Here is a 23238-nt window from a genome sequence, read left to right as displayed (position 1 = left end):
TGTGTGTCTCTGCACATGAGATGGGTCTCCTGAATACAGCACACTGATGGGTCTTGACTCTTTATCCAATTTGCCAGTCTGTGTCTTTTAATTGGAGCATTTAGCCCATTTACAGTTAAGGTTAATATTGGTATGTGTGAACTTCATCCTGTCATTATGATGTTAGCTGGTTATTTTGCTCATTAGTTGATGCAGTTGCTTCCTAGCATCGATGGTCTTTACATTTTGGCATGTTTTTGCAGTGGCTGGTACCAGTTGTTCCTTTCCAAGTTTAGTGCTTCCTTTAGGAGCTCTTGTAAGGCAGGCCTGGTGGTGACAAAATCTCTAAGCATTTGCTTGTCTGTAAAGGACTTTATTTCTCCTTCACTTATGAAACTTAGTTTGGCTGGATATGAAATTCTGAGTAGAAAATTCTTTTCTTTAAGAATGTTGGGCCGGGCACGGTGGCTCAAGCCTGTAATCCCAGCACTTTGGGAGGCCGAGACGGGCGGATCACGAGGTCAGGAGATTGAGACCATCCTGGCTAACACAGTGAAACCCCGTCTCTACTAAAAATACAAAAACTAGCCGGGCGAGGTGGTGGGCGCCTGTAGTCCCAGCTACTCGGGAGGCTGAGGCGGGAGAATGGCGCAAACCCGGGAGGCGGAGCTTGCAGTGAGCTGAGATCCCGCCACTGCACTCCAGTCCGGGCGACAGAGCGAGACTCCGCCTCAAAAAAAAAAAAAAAAAAAAAAATGTTGAATATTGGCCCCCACTCTCTTCTGGCTTGTAGAGTTTCTGCTGAGAGATCTGCTGTTAGTCTGACAGGCTTCCCTTTGTGGGTAACCCGACCTTTCCCTCTGGCTGCCCTTAACATTTTTTCCTTCATTTCAACTTTGGTGAATCTGACAATTATGTGTCTTGGAGTTGCTCTTCTCGAGGAGTATCTTTGTGGTGTTCTCTGTATTTCCTGAATTTGAATGTTGGCCTGCCTTGGTAGGTTGGGGAAATTTTCCTGGGTCATATCTTGAAGAGTGTTTTCCAACTTGGTTCCCTTCTCCCCATCACTTTCAGGTACACCAATCAGATGTAGATTTGGTCTTTTCACATAGTCCCATATTTCCTGGAGGCTTTGTTTGTTTCATTTTACTCTTTTTTCTCTAAACTTCTCTTCTCGCTTCATTTCATTCATTTGATCTTTAATCACTGATACCCTTTCTTCCACTTGATCAAATCAGCTACTGAAGCTTGTGCATGTGTCACGTAGTTCTCATGCCATGGTTTTCAGCTCCATCAGGTCATTTAAGGTCTTCTCTATGCTATTTATTCTAGCTAGCCATTTGTCTAATCTTTTTTCAAGGTTTTTAGCTTCTTTGCAATGGGTTTGAACATCTTCCTTTAGCTTGGAGAAGTCTGTTATTACTGATCGTCTGATGCCTTCTTCTCTCAACTCGTCAAAGTCATTCTGCATCCAGCTTTGTTTCGTTGCTGGTGAGGAGCTGCATTCCTTTGGAGAAGAAGAGCTGCTCTAATTTTTAGAATTTTCAGCTTTTCTGCTCTGGTTTTTCCCCATCTTTGAGGTTTTGTCTACATTTGGTCTTTAATGACGGTGATATACAGATGGGGTTTTGGTGTGGATGTCCTTTCTGTTTGTTAGTTTTCCTTCTAACAGTCAGGACCCTCAGCTGCAGGTCTGTTTCGCTGGAGTTTGCTGGAATGTGCTGGAGGTCCACTCCAGATGCTGTTTGCCTGTGTATCACCAGCGGAGGCTACAGAACAGCAAATATTGCAGAACGGCAAATGTTGCTGCCCGATCGTTCCTCTGGAAGCTTTGTCTCAGAGCGGACCCGACTGTATGAGGTGTTAGTCGGCCCCTATTGGGAGGTGTCTCCCAGTTAGGCTACTCAGGGGTCAGGGATCCACTTGCAGGAGCACTCTGTCCGTTCTCAGATCTCAAACTCCGTGCTGGGAGAACCACTAGTCTCTTGAAAGCTGTCAGACAGGGGCCTTTAAGTCTGCAGAAGTTTCTACTGCCTTTTGTTCAGCTATGCCCTGCCCTCAGAAGTGGAGTCTACAGAGGCAGGCAGGCCTCTCTGAGCTTCGGTGGGCTCCACCCAATTTGAGCTTCCGGGCCACTTTGTTTACCTATTCAAGCCTCAGCATTGGCGGACGCTCCTCCCCAAGTCTTGCCGTGGCCTTGCATTTCGATCTCAGACTGCTGTGCCAGCAGTGAGTGAGGTTCTGTGGGCGTGGGACCGTCCAAGCCAGGTGTGGGATATAATCTTCTCGTGGACCGTTTGCTAAGACCATTGGAAAAGTGCAGTATTAGGGTGGGAGTGTCCCAATTTTCCAGGTACCATCTGTCAGGGCTTCCCTTTGCTAGGAAAGGGAATTCCCTGACCCCTTGCGCTTCCCTTATACCTCTTTTCTTTCCAAATTACAGTCACAGGTATGTCTTTAGCAGTGTGAGAATGGACTAATACATCACTGAATAAATGTCATAGTTTAAACAATATATATAATATTTTTATATTATTTACAGCTAAATACATATTTTAAATCATATTTACATTTAGCATTGTCAGGATTGGTTCCAGAACAGACTTCCGTGCCCTAAATACACTCCTGAAAAAAAAAGTGAAGAGAAATAAACAATGCTTACTGCTCCATTAATCCAAGAAGCATAATCACTACAAAGGAAAGCAGCAAGATTTGCGAGTTCTTCTATAGTCCCCAGGCGACCACAGGGAATTCTGTCAATCATTTCTTTCTCAAATGTTCCAGTTGGGTCCAGACGGCTAAAGGCACCCTTAGAAATTAAGAAAACAATTGGGTTGTGTTGGGTTTTTCAATCAACTCCTTTCCTACTTAAGAAAATAATGTGTATAAAATGGCATGCTACTATGCAGCTTAAAACCTCAGGCTTTGTAAGTAAAAAACAATTTCACCAAATTCTTCTTTAAAGAAAAAATAGATCACTGGAAAATATAACTCTTTTAATCTTAGTTTCTTCTATATAAAATGAGGATATCTATCTTAGCTACCTCACAAAACTGTTATAAGCATCAAATGAAAAAATGTATATAAAGGTACTCTGAAATATGTACAAGCTTATGTGGTAAAGGCAGTGGTATTACTGGCTTTTCATAAACACAGAAAAGTGGCTCATAGGAAATATTTAGGAGGAAATTCCTTTTCTTTCATCCCAAAATATTAGAAAAGGAAGAAAACAAGGATATAGAAATTCAATTAGATTCTAGAGAGAGAAAAACTATAACTGAATTTGCCAAACAATTTGCTTTCTGTCAGTGATGTGAAGGAACAAACCAAGATGAATTATGGATGTGCATGATTAATAAAAACAACTGATTTTTCTGTACTAGTGCCTTGAAGTTTAGGTGACAGTTTTTCTCAATAACGTGGCCATAAGACAGAACAAATACTTAGAGGACTCCATGAGAGACCTCCAGTTCTTCCCAGGAGGGTATAAAGCCCAGAGACAAAGGGTAGCAACTGGTCCCAATCCTGGTTCTAAAACATGCATGCTAGGGAGTTTCTACACTTCAGTTTTCTTTTAATCTCTTCAACAGTAAATAGTTATTATTTGGGTACAACTCCTATCTCAGTGGCTAGACTATAAACTCCTTAGTGGTAAGCACTTTCTCAGAGATATTTCTGTATCTTTCTCAGTACCCTTGCATACAGTGAACAGTCAATAAAGATAGGTTAAATAAATAAATAAAACGCAGGTGATTTTTCCCTAGATATTGGCATCCTGGAGAGAAGCATTTGTGCCTATAAGCCTCTTTTCAGATATGCTTAGGACAGGGCCACCCTGAATCATGTGTTTTAATGTTATGTTTTTAAGTTTCTTTCCACTAACTTTATTAGACTGTTTAGTATTGAATTGTCAGATAAATAAGATAGTCAATCAAGTTTCAATCACTCAGGAAGTTTTTATTTCTATTTCCCATCCTTTAAACTGCTAAATAAACTAATATGGACATTTCCAAGTTATTACTTAATACCCAGAGCTACCTATAACCCAAATATCCCTTAGTATTATTTTCCAATATGTTTACACAACTTAAACAAGTTACCAAATTTTGCCTGACCTTTCAACATTACATCTGGTTGGCATTATAAATACCTGCTTTAGGTGAAAACCAAGAGAAGTGTGAGGGTGAAGTTATTTTGGGATAATGAGAGAGCAGAGAAGCTGTGGACATTCTGAGCAACATCTGTGACAACATTAGAGATAATTACAAGTTGCAATGAGTATCTGCAAGGATTATTACTTACAGGTGAAATCCATGCTGTCAGAAGGATTCATAATCAGAGAGATGTGGGTGTTAGATGACATGCATAATTGACTGAGAGTGAAAGGGCACAAGCATGAGTCAAGGAAAATGCTACCTACCTATAGCAAGACAAAGACTGTATAATAAGTTACTGGAGCATCCCTCAAACTATAAATATAGTTACATTTCCTTGATTTTTTTTAAAAAAAGGACGTCAGACAATGTAAGAGCCTTTAAAATGTCGTGAAGTTAACAAATACAGGACAATAACCACTGAAGCAAATCAGATAAAGTGCCAACACTGATGGCATAAAAGATCCCAAAAGATTAAGACACTGAAATTGACATTATGAAGAAATTGCATAACTGGTATATTCCTGCCCACCTCCTTATTTCTTATATTTGATAATGAATAAAGGCAAAGGCCTCTTCCCTAGAACCAGGGCTCTAAACCCAGGCATCTCTGGAAAGTCCTTTACACAACAACCAGACTATATCTATCAGTGTTTCATTATTTAATCATTCACAATGCGATAACAAGCAAAATACAACTTACTTTGGTTTTTATAGGCCCTGGTTGAATCACATTGAATCGCATTCCATATTTACTCCATTCAGCTGCAAGAGACCTAAAAATTAAAATCAACAACATACATTCTGAGATATTATACCATATGTTAAAAACAGTAATAACTGAGACTCACTAGATGCTTACTACATGTCAGAGATTACAACCCCAAGAAGTAGGTACTATTATTGTTCCCTATATTACAGATAATGTAACTAAGGCACAGAAAGGTTAAATCATGTTCTCTACGTCAAATGGCCAATTTGTCAATCTGAAGAGGTCTAGCTTCAGTCTATACCCTTAGTCACTCTACTGGACAACCTAACCTTTACATTTTCGTGTCCTTAACCACTATGCTATACCACCTACTATTTGTAGTTTAGAATATGAAGTCCAATGTCAATATACATTTTTAGAGTAGGTATTCATTACTCACATAAAAATGTGAGTGCTTTATGCCCTTCCCTCACATTTTCTGGAGTTCAGTCTTATAGTTACAAAGTTCATTATAACTTTACTCATAGCGCTGTACATTGGATTACAACATCTATAACATCACAAGTGCTTTATTTGAGTAAAAGATTACATCGACTGAAAATATTAACCACATCCATGTCTAACTAGGCTTTAATATAATTGTTGAACTAAACTTGAAAGGAAATAGGAATCTAACAAAATCTTGCTTAATGTCCTGAAGCAAAATATAACACTAATAGCAAACAAAGAACTTCAAAGGAGCTTGTTTTAAAAGCTTACTTTACAGATAGCTCTTTTAAAATCTAAATTCATTTTAGGAATTTACATTCATACGTATATTTGTGTGTATATATACTTAACGTAATTTCAAATAATGACAAGGTAGCTTAAAAGAATACATATAATGCAAATGAGGAAGACAGGATCATTTGAAAGAAAGAAGGAAAGAAAAAAAAGCAAGATAGAGAGAAAAGCCAGGATAACGAAATATAATGGAGCCAAGAATGAAGTTAATATCTAAATTTACTGAAGTGTGTGACATTCCATATAACTGCAACAGTCACATCACAAACTGGTATCTATTCATCCCATGACTCTATACAAAAAAGGTAAGCCTAATCAGTTACACAATCCAAAGTACCCATAAAGAAAAAGCAAGCTAATTGTTCCGGAAAAGCACAATTGTTTCTAATACGAAAAATTGTTTAAGTCTTTCTAGACTTACAAAAGGAAAATTGTGTAGTATAACAATCTCCTTAAGATACTGTATCCTTGCAATAGATAAAATGAGCTAAGTTCAAAGTTGACAAATGGGATCTAATTAAACCAAAGAGCTTCTGCACAGCAAAAGAAAGCATCAACAGAGTGAACAGGCAACTTACAGAATGGGAGAAAAGCTTTGCAATCTATCCATCTGATAAAGGGCTAATATCCAGAATCTACCAAGAACTTAAAGAACTTAAACAAATTAAACACAAACAACCCCATCAAAAAGTGGCCAAAGGATATGAACAGACACTTCTCAAAAGAAGACATTTATGCAGCCAACAAACTATGAAAAAAAAAAAAGCTCATCATCACTGATCATTAGAGAAATGCAAATCAAAACCACAATGAGATACCATCTCACGCCAGTTAGAATGGCAATCATTAAAAAGTCAGGAAACAACAGATGCTGGAGGGGATGTGGAGAAATAGGAACACTTTTACACTGTTGGTGGGAGTGTAAATGAGTTCAGCCACTGTGGGAGACAGTGTGGCGATTCCTCAAGGATCTAGAACCAGAAATACCATTTGACCCAGCAATCCCATTACTGGGTATTACCCAAAGGATTATAAATTATTCTATTATAAAGACACATGCACACATATGTTTATTGCAGCATTGTTCTTAATAGCAAAGACTTAGAACCAACCCCAATGCCCATCAATGATAGACTGGATAAAGAAAATGTGGCACATATACACCATGGAATACTATGCAACCATAATAAAGGATGAGTTCATATACTTTGCAGGGAAGTGGATGAAGCTGAAAACCATCATTCTGAGCAAACTATCGCAGGAACAGAAAACCAAACACCGCATGTCCTCATTCATAAGTGGGAGCTGAACAATGAGAACACATGGACATAGGGAGGGGAACATCACACACCGGGCCTGTCGAGGGCTGGGGAACTAGGAGAGGGATAGCATTAGAAGAAATACCTAATGTAAATGATGGGTTGATGGGTGCTGCAAACCACCAGGGCACATGTATACCTATGTAACAAACCTGCACATTCTGCACATGTATCCCAGAATGTAAAGTAAAATAATTTTAAAAATGGGCTAAGTTCTATGAAACTATCAGACATCCATTAATACAGTCTTACAGCATCACTTCAAAGGCCAATTCAGTAAAACCAATTCTACAGAATAGGGTACATGTAATCTAAAGATAGCCTGTTAATCTGACTTAATCCATGAATGTATTTTAGAGAAATGGGTGGGCTCTATCTCTTTCAGACAGAACATACATAAAAATTGCTTCTCTGAGTGATGTTTTTGACAAACTTCATTGCCATAGATACTCTGGGCATTTATTTATAGTGCATCTACTCTAAATTGCTTCATGTCTTAATAGAATTACTGTACTGAGCAGAGTCTATATTATCCTATGAAAAACTGAGCAACCTGTTAAGAAAATCTGCCTAGAGGAAAAGCCATCCTCTCTGTGCTCAGAGGTGTCTCAGATACATTTGTTCAATTGCTAGCATGATCTTTCAACTGTCATTAAGCTAGCTGATATACTGAAGAACTACTGTAATCTGACAATGAATCTACCTCATACAGTTAGCTCTGCATGTTAAGATGCTAAGAACAAAATATTCAATATGTTAGCTATTATTATTGTTCATTCAACAAATGTTTATCATATACTTACCATGTATCAATACTATAAATATTGCTTAGCCTCAAATAAAGTCAGTCCCTGCTCTCAAAAGAGCAGTCCCTCCCTCTCAAGAGAGGTGAGCTTGGTTATATAATGAATTAGTTACTAGGCTGGGAATTGTGTGATGTGAGCCATACCTGCTTAAAAGAAGAAGAACCTAAGTGGGAGTGACAGGGAAGGCTTCTCTGAAGAGGTAACATTTGAGCTGACGGGTGAAGAAGGATTAGGAGTTTGCTGCAAAGGCAGGGGAAAGGAGGAGCTGACAGATTAAGAAGGTAGGATGGTGACATGGTTTGGCTCTGTGTCCCCACCCAAATCTCACCCTAAATTGTAATAATCCCCACATGTCAAGGGTGGGACCAGGTAGACAAAACAGAATCCTGAAGGCAGTTTTCCCCATGCTATTCTCGTGATAATGAGTGAGTTCTCTCACAAGATCTCACAGTTTTATAAGGGGCTTCCCCCTTCACACGGCAGTCATTCTCTCTCTTGCTGCCCTGTGAAGAGGTGCCTTCCACCATGATTGTAAGTTTACTGAGGCCTCCCTAGCCATGTGGAACTGTGAGTCAATTAAAGCTCTTTTCTTTATAAATTACCCAGTCTCAGGTATTTCTTCGCAGCAGCGTGAGAACAGACTAATACAGATGGAGAAAGGAAGACAGCAAAGGCATATGGGTCAGTATGAGTAAAGGACAAGGGCCCAAACAACATGTAGAATTTGGGGACCTATAATGCCTTATTTAGTATGACTGTGTACTATAAAGTATGAGAAGAAGGTTGATGGCAACTCAAGCTGTGAAGGAAGGCACATGTTTACTGAGCATCTATTATATGCAGGAACACAATAAAGGCAGCACCAAATCAGTTCTTTTTTTTTTTTTTTTTTTTTTTTTTGAGACGGAGTCTCGCTCTGCCACCCAGGCTGGAGTGCAGTGGCTGGATCTCAGCTCACTGCAAGCTCCGCCTCCCGGGTTTGCACCATTCTCCTGCCTCAGCCTCCCGAGTAGCTGGGACTACAGGCGCTCGCCTCGTCGCCCGGCTAGTTTTTTGTATTTTTAAGTAGAGACAGGGTTTCACCGTATTAGCCAGGATGGTCTCGATCTCCTGACCTCGTGATCCGCCCGTCTCGGCCTCCCAAAGTGCTGGGATTACAGGCTTGAGCCACCGCGCCTGGCCCAAATCAGTTCTTAAAGGACATGAGATGAAAAGCTCTAACAAGATTGAAGGGTTCTCACAAAACAAATATTGACATTGAACAAATGCTGCCAAAATAGTCAAGTTCTCATCCTTTATTTCCAACACCACATGACCTTAAAAATGGTAATTATCTCTATTCAGACTAAGATTCAGCTTGTGAATAAATATTTCTTTCTATCTCAAACTAATGTGTATTTACTGACTTAAATATTAAAAATGCTCTGGGACTACTAAAAGAAGAGTACCATAATTCAGCTCAACAAGCATGGAGCACCAGCTATGGACCAGAACCTTCTGGGTAATGAGGATGCAAACATATGGCCCTTTCTCTCACAGAACTCACGCTGAAGTGGGGAAGTCAGATTGCTTAATGTCATGTTAACGGAGAAACCCCATCTCTACTAAAAGTACAAAATTAGCCAGGTGTGGTGGCATATGCCTGTAATCCCAGCTATTTGGAAGGCTGAGGCAGGAGAATCACTTGAACCCAGGAGGCACAGGTTGTGGTGAGCCAAGATCGCACCATTGCACTCCAGCCGGCCATGCCCTGCTCTCTGCCTCTGCTATATTGGTATATTACCTTCATTTTAGAATCTACTTATTAATGTTTGTCCTCTCACTAGATTGGATTAAACAAAGTTTTAAGGCAGAGAGGAGGAAATGATTACAGAGAAAACATCCCAAAGGAAGTAAGCAAAATATCACAGCAAAATTCCAACAACAGTATAACTCAGGCATAGACATATGAAAGCTGTATGGTACATTTAGGGAAACATGGAACAGGTAATGGAAATTAAAGCATGGAAATAATAAATGGAATAGTAAAAAATTTAAACTCAGCTGACAATGAGGACTGTTCTATTTCCATCACTATCATATCCCTAGGACGAAGCACATATAAGGTATACAATAAATATTTATTGAATAAATGAATTAATTAACAATGGCTAGAGACAAGTCTGTTTAGAATGCCATAGTGAGTTCTGGCTTTTATTCCAAAGAGTGACAGGAAATGATCTAAGATTTTTAGCTGGGGAGTGTCGTGAGCAGACATATATATTCTTAGAAAGATAATTCTGGTGAAAATGTGAATAAAAAATACAGGGGGAAGAGACTGGTAGCAAAGAAATATACCGTGATTACAGCAAGCCAGACAAGCAATGAAATGATGAGAATCCCCATTTTAACAAAGACAATGGAGAACAAATTCAAAAAGCAATCATGGCTGGGTGTGGCAGCTCATGCCTGTAATCCCAGCACTTTGGGAGGCTGAGGCAGGATGATTTCTTGAGGTCAGAAGTTCCAGACCAGCCTGGGCAACACAGTAAGACCTCATCTCTACAAAAAGTTTTTAAAAATTAGCCAGGCACTGTGGCACCGCCCTGTAGTCCCAGCTACTTGGGAGGTTAAGGTGGGAGGATCACTTGAGTCTGGGAGATTAAGGCCGCAATAAGCTGTGATTGCGCCACTGCAGTCCAGCTTGGGCAACAGAGTGAAGTCCTGTCTCAGAAAAAAAAAAAAAAAAAAGCAGTTATACTCTGCTGAGAAAGGCCACTGGACTTGGCAAGTGCTCATAGTCTGTGTTAGTCCCATTAACCTTAAACAGTATGTGCAATAAAAGAATAAAGATGTGCTTATGAGAGGGGTTAGGGATGACACTGATAAAGATCTTTGGGAGAGCAAAAAAGCTATAGTCCTGTGGTGTCTAATACATAGCCACTAGCCATATACAGCTATTAATTTTTAAAATTTAGTTTCTCAGTCATAGTGGGATATTCCAAGGGTTCAATATCTGCATGTGGCTACCGGATAGTGCATATTTACAGAACATTTCCATCACTGCAGAAAGTTCCACAGGACAATGCTGCTATAGACAAACAAGACTTATCTGGGAGATAAAATGTGTGCCTCATGGTGAATCCAAGTCTTTGTTTTACTTTTCTCTGGATGGACACCAGAAAGCCGGAATTTAGTTCCCTGAGCCACCAAACTGTATTAGTTACGTTCAGCAACAGGATTGACAAGGAAGTACTCACTTGCTCATGGCTTCCACACCTGCTTTGGCAGAAGCACTTGGTACTACAAAACCTGAACCAGTCTCAGCATAGATAGTGGTAATAGCAAGAAATGCTGCTCCTGAAATTTTAAAAGGATACAGTTGATTAGCAATATAGCTGTATCACTTCACATAAGGAAAACATGATTTATAAAAATGGGATCTGATTAAAGAGGGTGTAAGAAAAACTGAAGTATTTTTTAAAACTTCACTCTAAATTAATGAGAGAATAAGAAAATTGATATGTCTTGCTACTAATCTTGTGATTTAGGATGGCCCGGTCTGCACTTATTTGGAATGCATGCCTGGTGAGTCAATACAAAAGCCCAAATCTCAGAGGCATGCCCCTATTGCACCTTGTATAATCAGCTGGTCAGAATTCCCATTAACTAAATACTACTTGAATAAGAATAAATCAGAATTAAAATTAAACTAGCAGGGACTTCTGCCTCCAGCCATAATGAACTTACCCTTCTGCTATAAACATCAAGAAAACTGAGTAAGATATATGCTACAATTATATACAGATACTGCACAGCAGGCAGGGAAGGACCATGATCTCTGAGAGAAGGAAAATGAATAAGCCCTGAGATACTCTAGATTTCTGCCTAAAGGTACTATATAGATGGAAGGATGAGGAGGAGGAATCTAAGCAGAAAATGGCATTCACACTGAGTTAAGAAGATAGAGATCGGTTTGGGGAGCCTAAGGAAACTAAGGTTTCTAAGAGTTCCTCCAAGGAGGAAAGTAGGCAGAGATACTAACAGAACTCCATAAAGTTGCATGGAATCTCAATGAGTCTTTAGATAAATAATAAGCTATACATGTTTAGTGTGAGATTCCATGAGGCCAGGCAGAGAACAACTATCAGGAAGCTGTAAGTGATGCAATTCCCAGAGCTCGCATAGGGCTGGGAGACATGTGAGTTTTAAGTAGTTTCACTGAACATTCAGGGCTTTCAGTAGAGAGCTCAGAAAAAAAAATGACTTAGTAGGAGGGTTAAATTAGTCCCAAAGTAAAGACTACTATATACTTGCTGAAATAAAGCTTTAAAATGACCCTTAAAAATGATTACGCTGATGCACAAGTAATTTAACAGCTTTCGAAAATAACAAAAAAATCACACACCTCAAAAAAAAATTAAAATACACACAGACACAAATACACAAAACAACATAGCATTCACAGCATGCAATAAAAAATTACTGCACATAAAGACACATAAACCTAACAAGGAGAAAAATGACTAATAGACAAAGAGTCCCAGAAATGACAGAGAAGACAGAAGTAGCAGACAAATAGCCTTTTAATGCTATTACAAATATTTTTAAAGATTTCACTGAAAATATTAATATGATGAGAAAAATGGAAAATACAAAATAGAAACCAATATGGCTTCTAAAGCAGAAAAATACAACATGTGAAATGAAAAACTGAACAAATAAGCTTAGCTGTAGAAGAAAAGATCCACGAATCTGAAGACACAGCAATATAAACTATCCAAAATGAAAGACAAATGGGGAAAAAAATCTGAGGAAAAACCCAGAATCTCTCTGACCTGTGGAACAGTATCTAGCATTCTAACAAATGTACAATTGGAGTCACAGAGGAAGAAAACGTACTTGAATAAGGACTTAAAAAATTCCAAATTTGGTAAAAACTGTAACTTACAGATGCAGAAAGCTAAATGAATCCCAAGCAGAATAAACAGGGGGAAAAAAATGAAGACGTTGTCATAATCAATAACTGAAAACCAGTGATATATAGAATCTTAAAAGCAGCCAAAGGTAAAAATAAACAATAAAAATACACAAACACAGATAAAAATTTTCATTGTCTTCTCATTTCTAAAAATAATATAAGTTAGAAGACAATGGAGCTACATTTTTAAGGTGCTGAAAGAAGCTTGTTAACTCTGAATTCCATATCCATCAAAAATACCCTTCAAAAATCAAGATGATATGAAAATGACATTATAGAGAGACTGAGATTGTCAAAAGGAAAAAAATAGTAAATATGCAGGTAAATATAAAATATTTTTTCTTGTTTTTTAAATTTCTTTTTAAAATAACTGACTGTATAAAAGCTATATTTAAAAAGTGACACTGTACATATAGTGGTCAATAGAGTCTAGGACACAGCAGGTTCTCAATAAATTAACTGAATGAGGCCAGGCACAGTGGCTCTCGCCTGTAATCCCAGCACTTTGGGAGACCAAGAGGAGCAGATCGCCTGAGGTCAGGAGTTCGAGACCAGTCTGGCCAACATGATGAAATCCTGCCTCTACTAAAAACACAAAAATTAGCCGGGTGTGGTACGGCATGCCTGTAATTCCAGCTACTCAGGAGGCTGAGGCAGGAGAATCACTTGAAACCAGGAGGCAGAGGATGCAGTGAGCCAAGATGATGCCATTGCACTCCAGGCTGGGTGACAAGAGCGAGACTCCATCTCAAAAAATAAATAAATAAATAAATAAATAAATAAAGAAGGAAGGAAGGCTTAAAAGAGTAATCTTTAGGTCCTGAGAAATCAGTGATTTTTCTACTTCTTATTTATTCATAACACTGGATAAGACAATAATATTTGCAAAAGGATCAAAATAAGTTTACATCTTTTACATAACAGTAAATACTTTTAGAAATTTAAATTTGAAGGACTACAAGGAAAGTATTTTGAAGAATATTCAGATAAGTTTTTTCTCTGCTCCATATATTTAGTTTCTCTTTCTCTCAGCATTTTCCAGAGTAGAAAGAAAACTCAGCACATCCTGGGAAACACGGGGGTGGAGGAGGGGGCAGGAGTACCATTTTGAGGATAGGAAAAAATAAGAATGGTTATGTTAGTCATTCTGGTAACTCCTTTTATATATCAAACAGGCTTTCAGATCGCTGAAAATTACTTTGCTTCCAAAATCGTACTCTGTGAAAGAGGAGGGATGTAGAACATTAGTGAGCTCCATTACAGTACACTGACAACAGATGCTAACTGCATCATTCTTATAGCAAAATTACAAAAAAAAAAAAAAAACTGCTTTAAAAGTGACAAATACAAAGCAAATGCTCCAATGGAAAGTGCACTATCTTTCAACTAAGACTGAACAGATACATTTCTCCAAGCGTGGGAAAGGAGTTAAGCCATCCTAACACAATTTAGATGCTGAAATGAAAGTTATTTTACTATTCTCTTTATCCCTTTAGGTTTTATTTTCTCAGTGTAGAAAATTTGGGTAGCCCACCTCTTAGAATGAGATACTGTGGCTTTTAATTCTCCTGAGTGTAAAAGGGAGATAAAAGTTTCAAACTGCACTGTTCCAATAGCATTAATGCTGCAAGGTGAAACAATTAGTAGCTTCAGAAAAATGAACAGTGGTGCTAAAGTGCAAAGTAAAGAATTCCTAGATCCCCAGGGTTAGTCACATTTATTTTCCTTCTTGTACAGAGGCCCATTATTTCAATTAGAATAACTGCCCATGGAAAAGCTTTATAAAAGGCAAGTTTCTAACAGCTCAGAGCAGACAACAGAAATGAATCTATATTATTAATGAGGTTAAGAAAATAGAGAAGGGAAGCAATAAATGAAATAAATATGCTAGCCCATCCTTCGTTATTTTGAAATGGAAAAAAATAGTAATAAAAGAACATCAAAAATCACATTATCTATCAAAAAAGCTATGATATGTGCAAGATTATGATTTAAAAGATTCAAAAGCTCTAAAATCTGGTTTCAGTACAAACTATGAAAATTGAAAGATTCACTAAACAATTTTAGTTCCAGTGACTAACAGAAGGGGAACAGTATAGACACCTGGGCTCAGAAATTGATTCCACTATTTACTAGCTGTATAGCTATGAGACTTTGGGGAAGTCGCATCCCTGCTCTGGACCCTAGATGTATCTCCTATAAAACAGGAACATAGGGAGTGTCCAGCAAATGTCATTAGATTCTAAGAACTACTTGTTAATTTACTGCTGTTATTGATTCCACCTATTACTCTTCTGCTCTCATGCAAAAAGACTGCCATTTACTACCTGTATATTAATAATTTGGCAAGTTGTGTTACGAAACATCACCAGAATGGAAGGTAACTATATAAGCCAAGACTCCAACAGGCATCCCAGTCCCCTAGTTTCATGGACACATCTAAGACTTTGTTGAACCGCCAGTAGGTCAGGGCTGCTACACATGGTTGAGCAGTGCATATGGGTGCCATATCTAAGGAAGCATGTTTTACATTACAGATATTACATGATTATTTACTTATTTCAAAATTTTCTGATTGTTCTGAGGGTTTCCTTTCTAACAAGACAAGAAATATGTGTGGGCAGAATGACCCCACTTAAAGATCCCATGCCCTAATTCCTAAGAACTGAATTTCTTATTTTACATGGCAAAATAACTTTGAAGATGTTAAGAAAGATTACAGAATTTAAGAGAGGGACCTTTCTGGGATTATCCAAGTAACACAGTCTAATCACATAAACCCTTAAAAACAGATAACTTTCTCTGGCTGTAGTCAGAAAGATGAATTTTAAGGAGCAGGCAAGAGAGATGTGGTAGAAGGGAAAGTCAGTCCCCAAGCATGAGAAAGACATATTGTGGTATTGCTGGCTCTGAGACGTACCTGTCCCTATGTAAGGATCAGAGAGAGGTCCCTAGGAGATAGGGTGGCCCTCAGCTGACAGCAACCACGAACATACACATTTCAGTCCTACAACCACAAGAAACTTGATTATTCCAAAGACCTGAATGAGCCTGGATATAGAGTCTTTCTAGAGCCTCCAAGACATGAGCTCTGCTGGGTGACTCCTTGATATTAGCCTATAAGATCTGAAGCAGAGAAACCAGTCAATCAACTCTGTGCATGTACTTGTGAAAAACAGAATTATAAAGTTATAAGTGTATGATATATTAAGCTGTTAAGTTTGTGGTCATTTGTTGTAGCCACAATGGGGGACTAGCATAGTGTATTATGTCAATTTTCCAGCAAACAGAAATAAAGCATCTTAAGAATTTTTTTTAATCCTTGTTTAACTTTACCTATCACCAAAGGATAAAGTCCACATTGCTTGCCTCATCTCCTACCCCTTCAGGCATTATACGTCACATATAAGCAACACTGAACTCCTTGTATGCCTAAATACACAACTGAGCTGTTGGTTGCAGTTCTAACTCTTCTACTATTATTGCTAGTAATTAATCTTACTGACAATCATGGTAAGAAGACAAACTTCTCTGTCTTTTTGATGGGAGCACAGAGGATACCTGTCTCCCAGCCCATATGAGAGCCCATATGAAAATCTAAAAATCTTTAATTCTCTAAAAGCTACTCAAAATAGGACTATAACATTTAAAAACTAGAATAACCTTATATAAATAATATTATCTACTAAGGAAACACTTTTCTCATTTAAACATTTAATATAAATACATCCTTCATGTAGGCTGTTATTTTTAAGTTTAATTATAATAAGTGATATCAGGGCTCTGGTTTTTCTAACCAATTTTAATTACGAGTCAAAACCTAAGTTTCAGATAGTTGACGGTCCCCTTGTAAAAGATGTAAAAATACACTTACCTTGGAGGAAACTTAACATTTTCTTTCATAACTAACATTTACTGAGTACTAGTCTGGCCCAGGAACTATTCTTAACACTTTACAGATACTGGCTCATATAATCATTAGAGCAATCCTAGGAGAAAGGCTTTATTATTAACATTATTTTACAGAAAAGACAGGCACAGCAAGCTGATCTGTCCAAGTTGATAGGACTAACAAGTATTAAACAGGATTGGAACTAGGCAGTTAGGCTCTAGAGCCTGCACTTTTAACTACTATGTAACTACTACTGCCTTGCCAAGACATTTCTAATTACTACTTAGAAAGAAACAATAACTCCTTTTCAAAATTCCCAAATCACTTTATACCTTATCTTCAAAAAACACCAAAATAAGGTACACAGTTGCTCTAAGAAATTTTAACAGATGAGGTTGAACTCCCCCATCAAACAAGATGACTCTACAAAAAGTGATTTTAAAAGTATACTAATACTGCCTTAATAAATTTCAACAGATAACTAAAAATGTGTTTTAAAATAGTCTTTAGATGCACCCACTGTTCTAGAAAAAATATCTAGACACAATATAAAAAATGTATTCATGTGGTTCTTATATACGCTAAGCAACATACACCTTGCACTCACACTACTGACAAATAAGGAAAGCCTTCCACTATGTTCTACTCTTTCCACTTGTGAAACAAGGTGCATTTGCCAAATCATGAGTGAACTCCCATTCACAATTGCTTCAAAGAGAATAAAATACCTAGGAATCCAACTTACAAGGGATGTGAAGGACCTCTTCAAGGAGAATTACAAACCACTGCTCAACGAAATAAAAGAGGACTCAAACAAATGGAAGAACATTCCATGCTCATGGATAGGAAGAAGCAATATTGTGAAAATGGCCATACCGCCCAAGGTAATTCACAGATTCAATGCCATCCCCATCAAGCTACCAATGACTTTCTTCACAGAATTGGAAAAAACTACTTTAAAGTTCATATGGAACCAAAAAAGAGCCCGCATTGCCAAGACAATCCTAAGTCAAAAGAAGAAAGCTGGAGGCATCATGCTACATGACTTCAAACTATACTACAAGGCTATGGTAACCAAAACAGCATGGTACTAGTACCAAAACAGAGATATAGACCAATGGAACAGAACAGAGCCCTCAGAAATAATACCACACATCTACAACCATCCGATCTTTGACAAACCCTGACAAAAACAAGCAATGGGGAAAGGATTCCCTATTTATTAAATGGTGCTGGGAAAACTAGCTAGCCATATGTAGAAAGCTGAAACTGGATCCCTTCCTTACACCTTATACAAAAATTAATTTAAGATGGATTAAAGACTTAAATGTCAGATCTAAAACCATAAAAACCCTAGAAGAAAACTTAGGCAATACCATTCAGGACATAGGCATGGGCAAGGACTTCATGTCTAAAACACCAAAAGCAATGGCAACAAAAGCCAAAATTGAGAAATGGGATCTAATTAAACTGAAGAGTTTCTGCACAGCAAAAGAAACTACCATCAGAGTGAGAATATGTTTACAAGAATATTTTTAAAATCTACGCATCTGACAAAGGGTTAATATCCAGAATCTACAAAGAACTTAAAGAAATTTACAAGAAAAAAAATCAAACAACCCCATCAAAAAGTGGCGAAGGATATGAACAGACACTTCATAAAAGAAGGCATTTATGCAGCCAACAGACACATGAAAAAATGCTCACCATCACTGGCCATCAGAGAAATGCAAATCAAAACCACAATGAGATACCATCTCACACCAGTTAGAAGGGTGATCATTAAAAAGTCAGGAAACAAGATGCTGGAGAGGATGTGGAGAAATAGGAACACTTTTACACTGTTGGTGGGACTGTAAACTAGTTCAACCATTGTGGAAGACAGTGTGGCAATTCCTCTAGGGTCTAGAACCAGAAATACCATTTGACCCAGCCATCCCATTACTGGGGATATACTCAAAGAATTATAAATCATGCTGCTATAAAGACACATGCACATGTATGTTTATTGTGGCATTATTCACAATAGCAAAGACTTGGAACCAACCCAAATGTCCATCAATGACAGACTAGATTAAGAAAATGTGGCACATATACACCATGGAATACTATGCAGCCATAAAAAAGGATGAGTTCATGTCCTTTGTAGGGACATGGATGAAGCTGGAAACCATCATTCTCAGCAAACTACTGCAAGAACAGAAAACCAAACATCGCATGTTCTCACTCATAGGTGGGAATCGAACAATGAGAACACTTGGACACAGGAAAGGGAACATCACACACTGGGGCCTGTTGTGGAGTGGGGGTAGGGGGTAGGGATAGCATTAGGAGATATACCTGATGTCAACGACCAGTTAATGGGTGCAGCACACCAACATCGCACATGTATACAAATGTGACAAACCTGCATATTGTGCACATGTACCCTAGAACATAAAGTATTTAAAAAAAAAAAAAGTCAGGAAACTACAGATGCTGGATAGGATGGGGAGAAATAGGAACACTTCTACACTGTTGGTGGGACTGTAAACTAGTTCAACCATTGTGGAAGACAGTGTGGCGATTCCTCAAGGATCTAGAACTAGAAATACCATTTGACCCGGCCATCCCATTACTGGGTATATACCCGAAGGATTATAAATCATGCTGCTGCCGGGCGCGGTGGCTCAAGCCTGTAATCCCAGCACTTTGGGAGGCCGAGACGGGCGGATCACGAGGTCAGGAGATCGAGACCATCCTGGCTAACATGGTGAAACCCTGTCTCTACTAAAAAATACAAAAAAAAAACTAGCCGGGCCAGATGGCGGGCGCCTGTAGTCCCAGCTACTCGGGAGGCTGAGGCAGGAGAATGGCGTAAACCCGGGAGGCGGAGCTTGCAGTGAGCTGAGATCCGGCCTCTGCACTCCAGCCTGGGCGACAGAGCGAGACTCCGTCTCAAAAAAAAAAAAAAAAATAATAATAATAATAACAACAAATAAATAAATAAATCATGCTGCTATAAAGACACATGCACACGTATGTTTATTGCGGCCCTATTCACAATAGCAAAGACTTGGAACCAACCCAAATGTCCATCAATGATAGACTGGATTAAGAAAATGTCACACATATACACCATGGAATACTATGAAGCCATAAAAACAGATGAGTTCATGTCCTTTGTAGGGACATGGATGAAGCTGGAAACCATCATTCTCAGCAAACTATCACAAGGACAGAAAACCAAACACCCTATGCTGTCACTCACAGGTGGGAACTGAACAGTGAGAACACTTGGACACAGGGCAGGGAACATCACACACCGGGGCCTGTGATGGGGTGGTGGGGGGAGGGATAGCATTAGGAGATATACCTAATGTAAATGACGGGTTAATGGGTGCAGCACACCAACATGGCATATGTATACATATGTAACAAACCTGCACATTGTGCACATGTACCCTAGAACTTAAAGTATAATAATAATAATTTTTTTAAAAAAGCTATCAGCAAACTAGATATAGAAGAGAACTTCCTAAAGCTGATAAAGGATATTTATGAAAACTTACAGGTAAATCATAATTAATAGCAAAAAACTAATTGCTTTCCTCCATGTATTTGATTTGTTCTTAATAGTAGGAACAAGTAGAATCTAAGTTTTTACCGCTACTATTCAATATTTTAGTGAAGGTGCCATCCAGTAAAATAAGGCAAGAAAGAAAATAAAAGGCTTATCAATTGGGAAGGAAACCATAAAAACTGTCTTTTTTTCACTGTCAGTATTAGCAATGTAGAAAATCCAAAGGAATCTAAACAAACAAACAAAAAAACTGTAATAACCATTGAGTTTAGCAAGCTCCTAGGGAAAACACCAATACACAAAACTAATCCATTGTATTTCTAAATACTACAAGAAAAGAACTAGAAAATACCATTTAGAAAACAGTGCCATTTGCAATAGCACAAATAATTTAAATACTTTGGGAGAAAGTTAACAAAACTTGTACAATGCCTGTGCAAAACACTGCTGATAGAAATTAAAGAAGACCTAAATAAATGGTGAGAAATACCATGTTGCAAGATTGGAAGACATGATATTGTTAAAAATGTCAGGCTTCAGTTCCCTGACTGTGGATCCAGTACCAGGACAAATCCTTTACTGTTTACTCCCCTCAGTCCAGTGGTCCAAGTTCTCTAAGCTCTGTCAGCTTATAGCATCAATAACTGACAGGAATCTTGGAAGAATAAAAACTGGCTTCCATCTTTTAAAAAGGTATCTTATCTAATATATTTTTAATGAAGCCCATAGAATTTTAATCCAATGTGATGAACAAGAATAGATCAGAGTCTATGTTAAAATGAAAGACAATAATGAGGAAAGAAGGGAGAGTCAGACAGAAATCGAGTGTCATAGAGATGAGCAAGGGAAGAAATAAGGGACAATGAGGCAAAGAAGGACAAAGAAACAAAAGAGACAGATGAAGAGAGAAACAGAGAACCAAAAATGAGCTGACAGAGGCAGAGCAGTAGAGAATGAGATTGAGACATGAGCAAGGGGTAGGGCGAGAGAATCAGAGGCAGAGACACAGGAGAGATACAGAGATCAAGGTTCCTCAGACAGAGAAGGGAAGAGAGAGGAGTCACACTCTTCCCTGTCCCCCTTCCCACTCCTATCCATCTTCCCACCCCCCACAGAAAAAAAAATCAAATCAAACACTTATCATCCAAACTCCAATTATAAATCACATCCATTCTGCGTCATGGAAATGAGTAACTAGGAATTTCAATTTCAATGAGTGCATAGAAAGGATGGAAGCTATTAGTGTATGTGTGTGAGCAGACACGCCGCAGACACACACACACACACACACACACACACACACACACACACACACACAGCTAGTGCCTCTGTAGCATCTCTCTGCTCCTATACCCTATCTCAAGCTGGTGCTAGGATCATCTGTGCTGCACAAAAGAAGAAATTGAACCTTGTAAGGCAAAGGTTTCTGAACCAGAGCGAGGAACCTGGCCAGCTCCATGCCCTCTTTCCTCCCCTCAGCCCTCAAAGGACACCCTCTGAGGAGCATGAGAACTCTTCCTTATTTTCCTTGTTTAGAATACTCTCCACCTTCTCTCAGAAAATACCCCCATCCTTCAAGTTCCCCGAATTATTCAGGGACAGAGTCTTGTCCACCTCTGCTTTGAGCATGAGTATAGGGCCTGCTACCCAAAAGTCATTAGTAAGTGTCTGTCAGGTGAATAAATGTATGCTGGTTCTAGATATATGTGAATATACACACATATATACCTTAGACATGTTTGCTATTCATGTACCTATGAACTTTTGTAAAGTAATTCATTCGTAATATTAACAAAAATGTTCTCCTAGTAAGTTCCTTCTAAATCTATTTTCCCTCCAGTGTTCTTAATCTCAGTGGTATTAACGTCATTCAGACGCTTCATCCCATCTGAAAACACTCTCATCAAATCAATAAGGCCTGTTGATCTCATCTTCTAAATGTCTTCTACTTTATCTCCCATGCAATCTAGCCACATGCTAAAAGAAAAATCAAATCCTCCTGAATAGCACTCCTTCCATCATCTATCTTGTTGTCACTAACCTTTCCAATCAAGTCACATTTTTGTTCCACCTTCAATGGAAATCCATACAAAAATACTTACTATTTCTTTCAGAATTAACATTAAACTCCTTATTTTGGTATTGAGAACTTTCCCAATTACACTCCAACTCACCTTCCCAAAGTCATTTCCTACTCTCCCCATCTCTAATAACATCAAGTTTTTTGTCATTCCCTATGTACTTATGCTCCTCCTCTCCACCAGGCCTCTATCCATGGACATTCACATGTCCTTTCCCTCCTCTTTCTCTACATCTAGATCTTTGAACTTTCAGCTTAAGTTGCATCTTGTTCCTCAACCTGATCACTGACCCTAGAGAGAGTTAGTCATTCCTGTTCCTGGATTGCCAACGCACTTGAAACAATATTTATTACTGCTCAAATTGTAATACATAGTTATTATTTAAATATCATTTTTCTCCATTACATGGTGAGTTGTACAAGTGTAGACTCTCATTGACTTTTAAAGTATCACAGAGCTTAGCACAGAACCTTGCACACATAGGAGTCAAATAAATATGAGAAAAGCAAATAAACATACCTTTCTGTGCTTTAATTAGTTGTTTTCCAATTTCTAGTGTCACAAAGGCTGTGCCATTTAGAACTATGTCAGTTATGGTTTTCCAAGCATTAGGAGAAAGTCTTTCAGTAGGAGAAATAAAATTCCCTGCTGCATTGTTTATCACAATCTAATAAATAGACAAGGCAAGTTACAGAAACTTTAGATGAGGAAAAACATTTTCTCTGCAGGGTTTTTGTTTCTGAAATGAATTAATAGAAATAATACAATGAAGTTGAGGTTCACAGTTACCTACGAAACAATACCATGAGATTTGGTAGTCTGAGTCTGTGAAAACCTCCCATGTTAGTTACCAAATTTCAGAATCCTAAGCCGTCTTTAAATTACGGTAGATTCTGTTATCAAGAAAACTAAAAGGGTGCAGGGGCTCATGCCCGTAATCCCAGCACTTTGGGATGAGTTCAAGACCAGCCTGGGCAACAAAGCGAGACC

At 38.4% G+C, this 23238-nt stretch overlaps 1 protein-coding gene across 1 annotated transcript in view; it reads right to left on the bottom strand.

Annotated features, from left to right (window-relative positions):
* The window catches only part of DECR1 (2,4-dienoyl-CoA reductase 1), a 46301-nt gene that overhangs the window by 4824 nt on the left and 18239 nt on the right, over positions 1–23238 (bottom strand). Inside the window, exons 5-8 of the mRNA XM_030937535.1 lie at positions 22768–22915; positions 10993–11092; positions 4837–4909; positions 2642–2788 (exon numbers count right to left, since the gene is read on the bottom strand). Coding sequence (XP_030793395.1) covers positions 2642–2788; positions 4837–4909; positions 10993–11092; positions 22768–22915 — 468 coding nt within the window. The remainder of the gene's footprint in view (positions 1–2641; positions 2789–4836; positions 4910–10992; positions 11093–22767; positions 22916–23238) is intronic.

This window comes from Rhinopithecus roxellana, chromosome 9 (assembly GCF_007565055.1).
Source record: "Rhinopithecus roxellana isolate Shanxi Qingling chromosome 9, ASM756505v1, whole genome shotgun sequence".
Classification (NCBI taxonomy): domain Eukaryota; kingdom Metazoa; phylum Chordata; class Mammalia; order Primates; family Cercopithecidae; genus Rhinopithecus; species Rhinopithecus roxellana.
The sequence above is the reverse complement of the archived record's forward strand: the minus strand, read 5'-3'. Positions and strand labels throughout refer to the sequence as shown.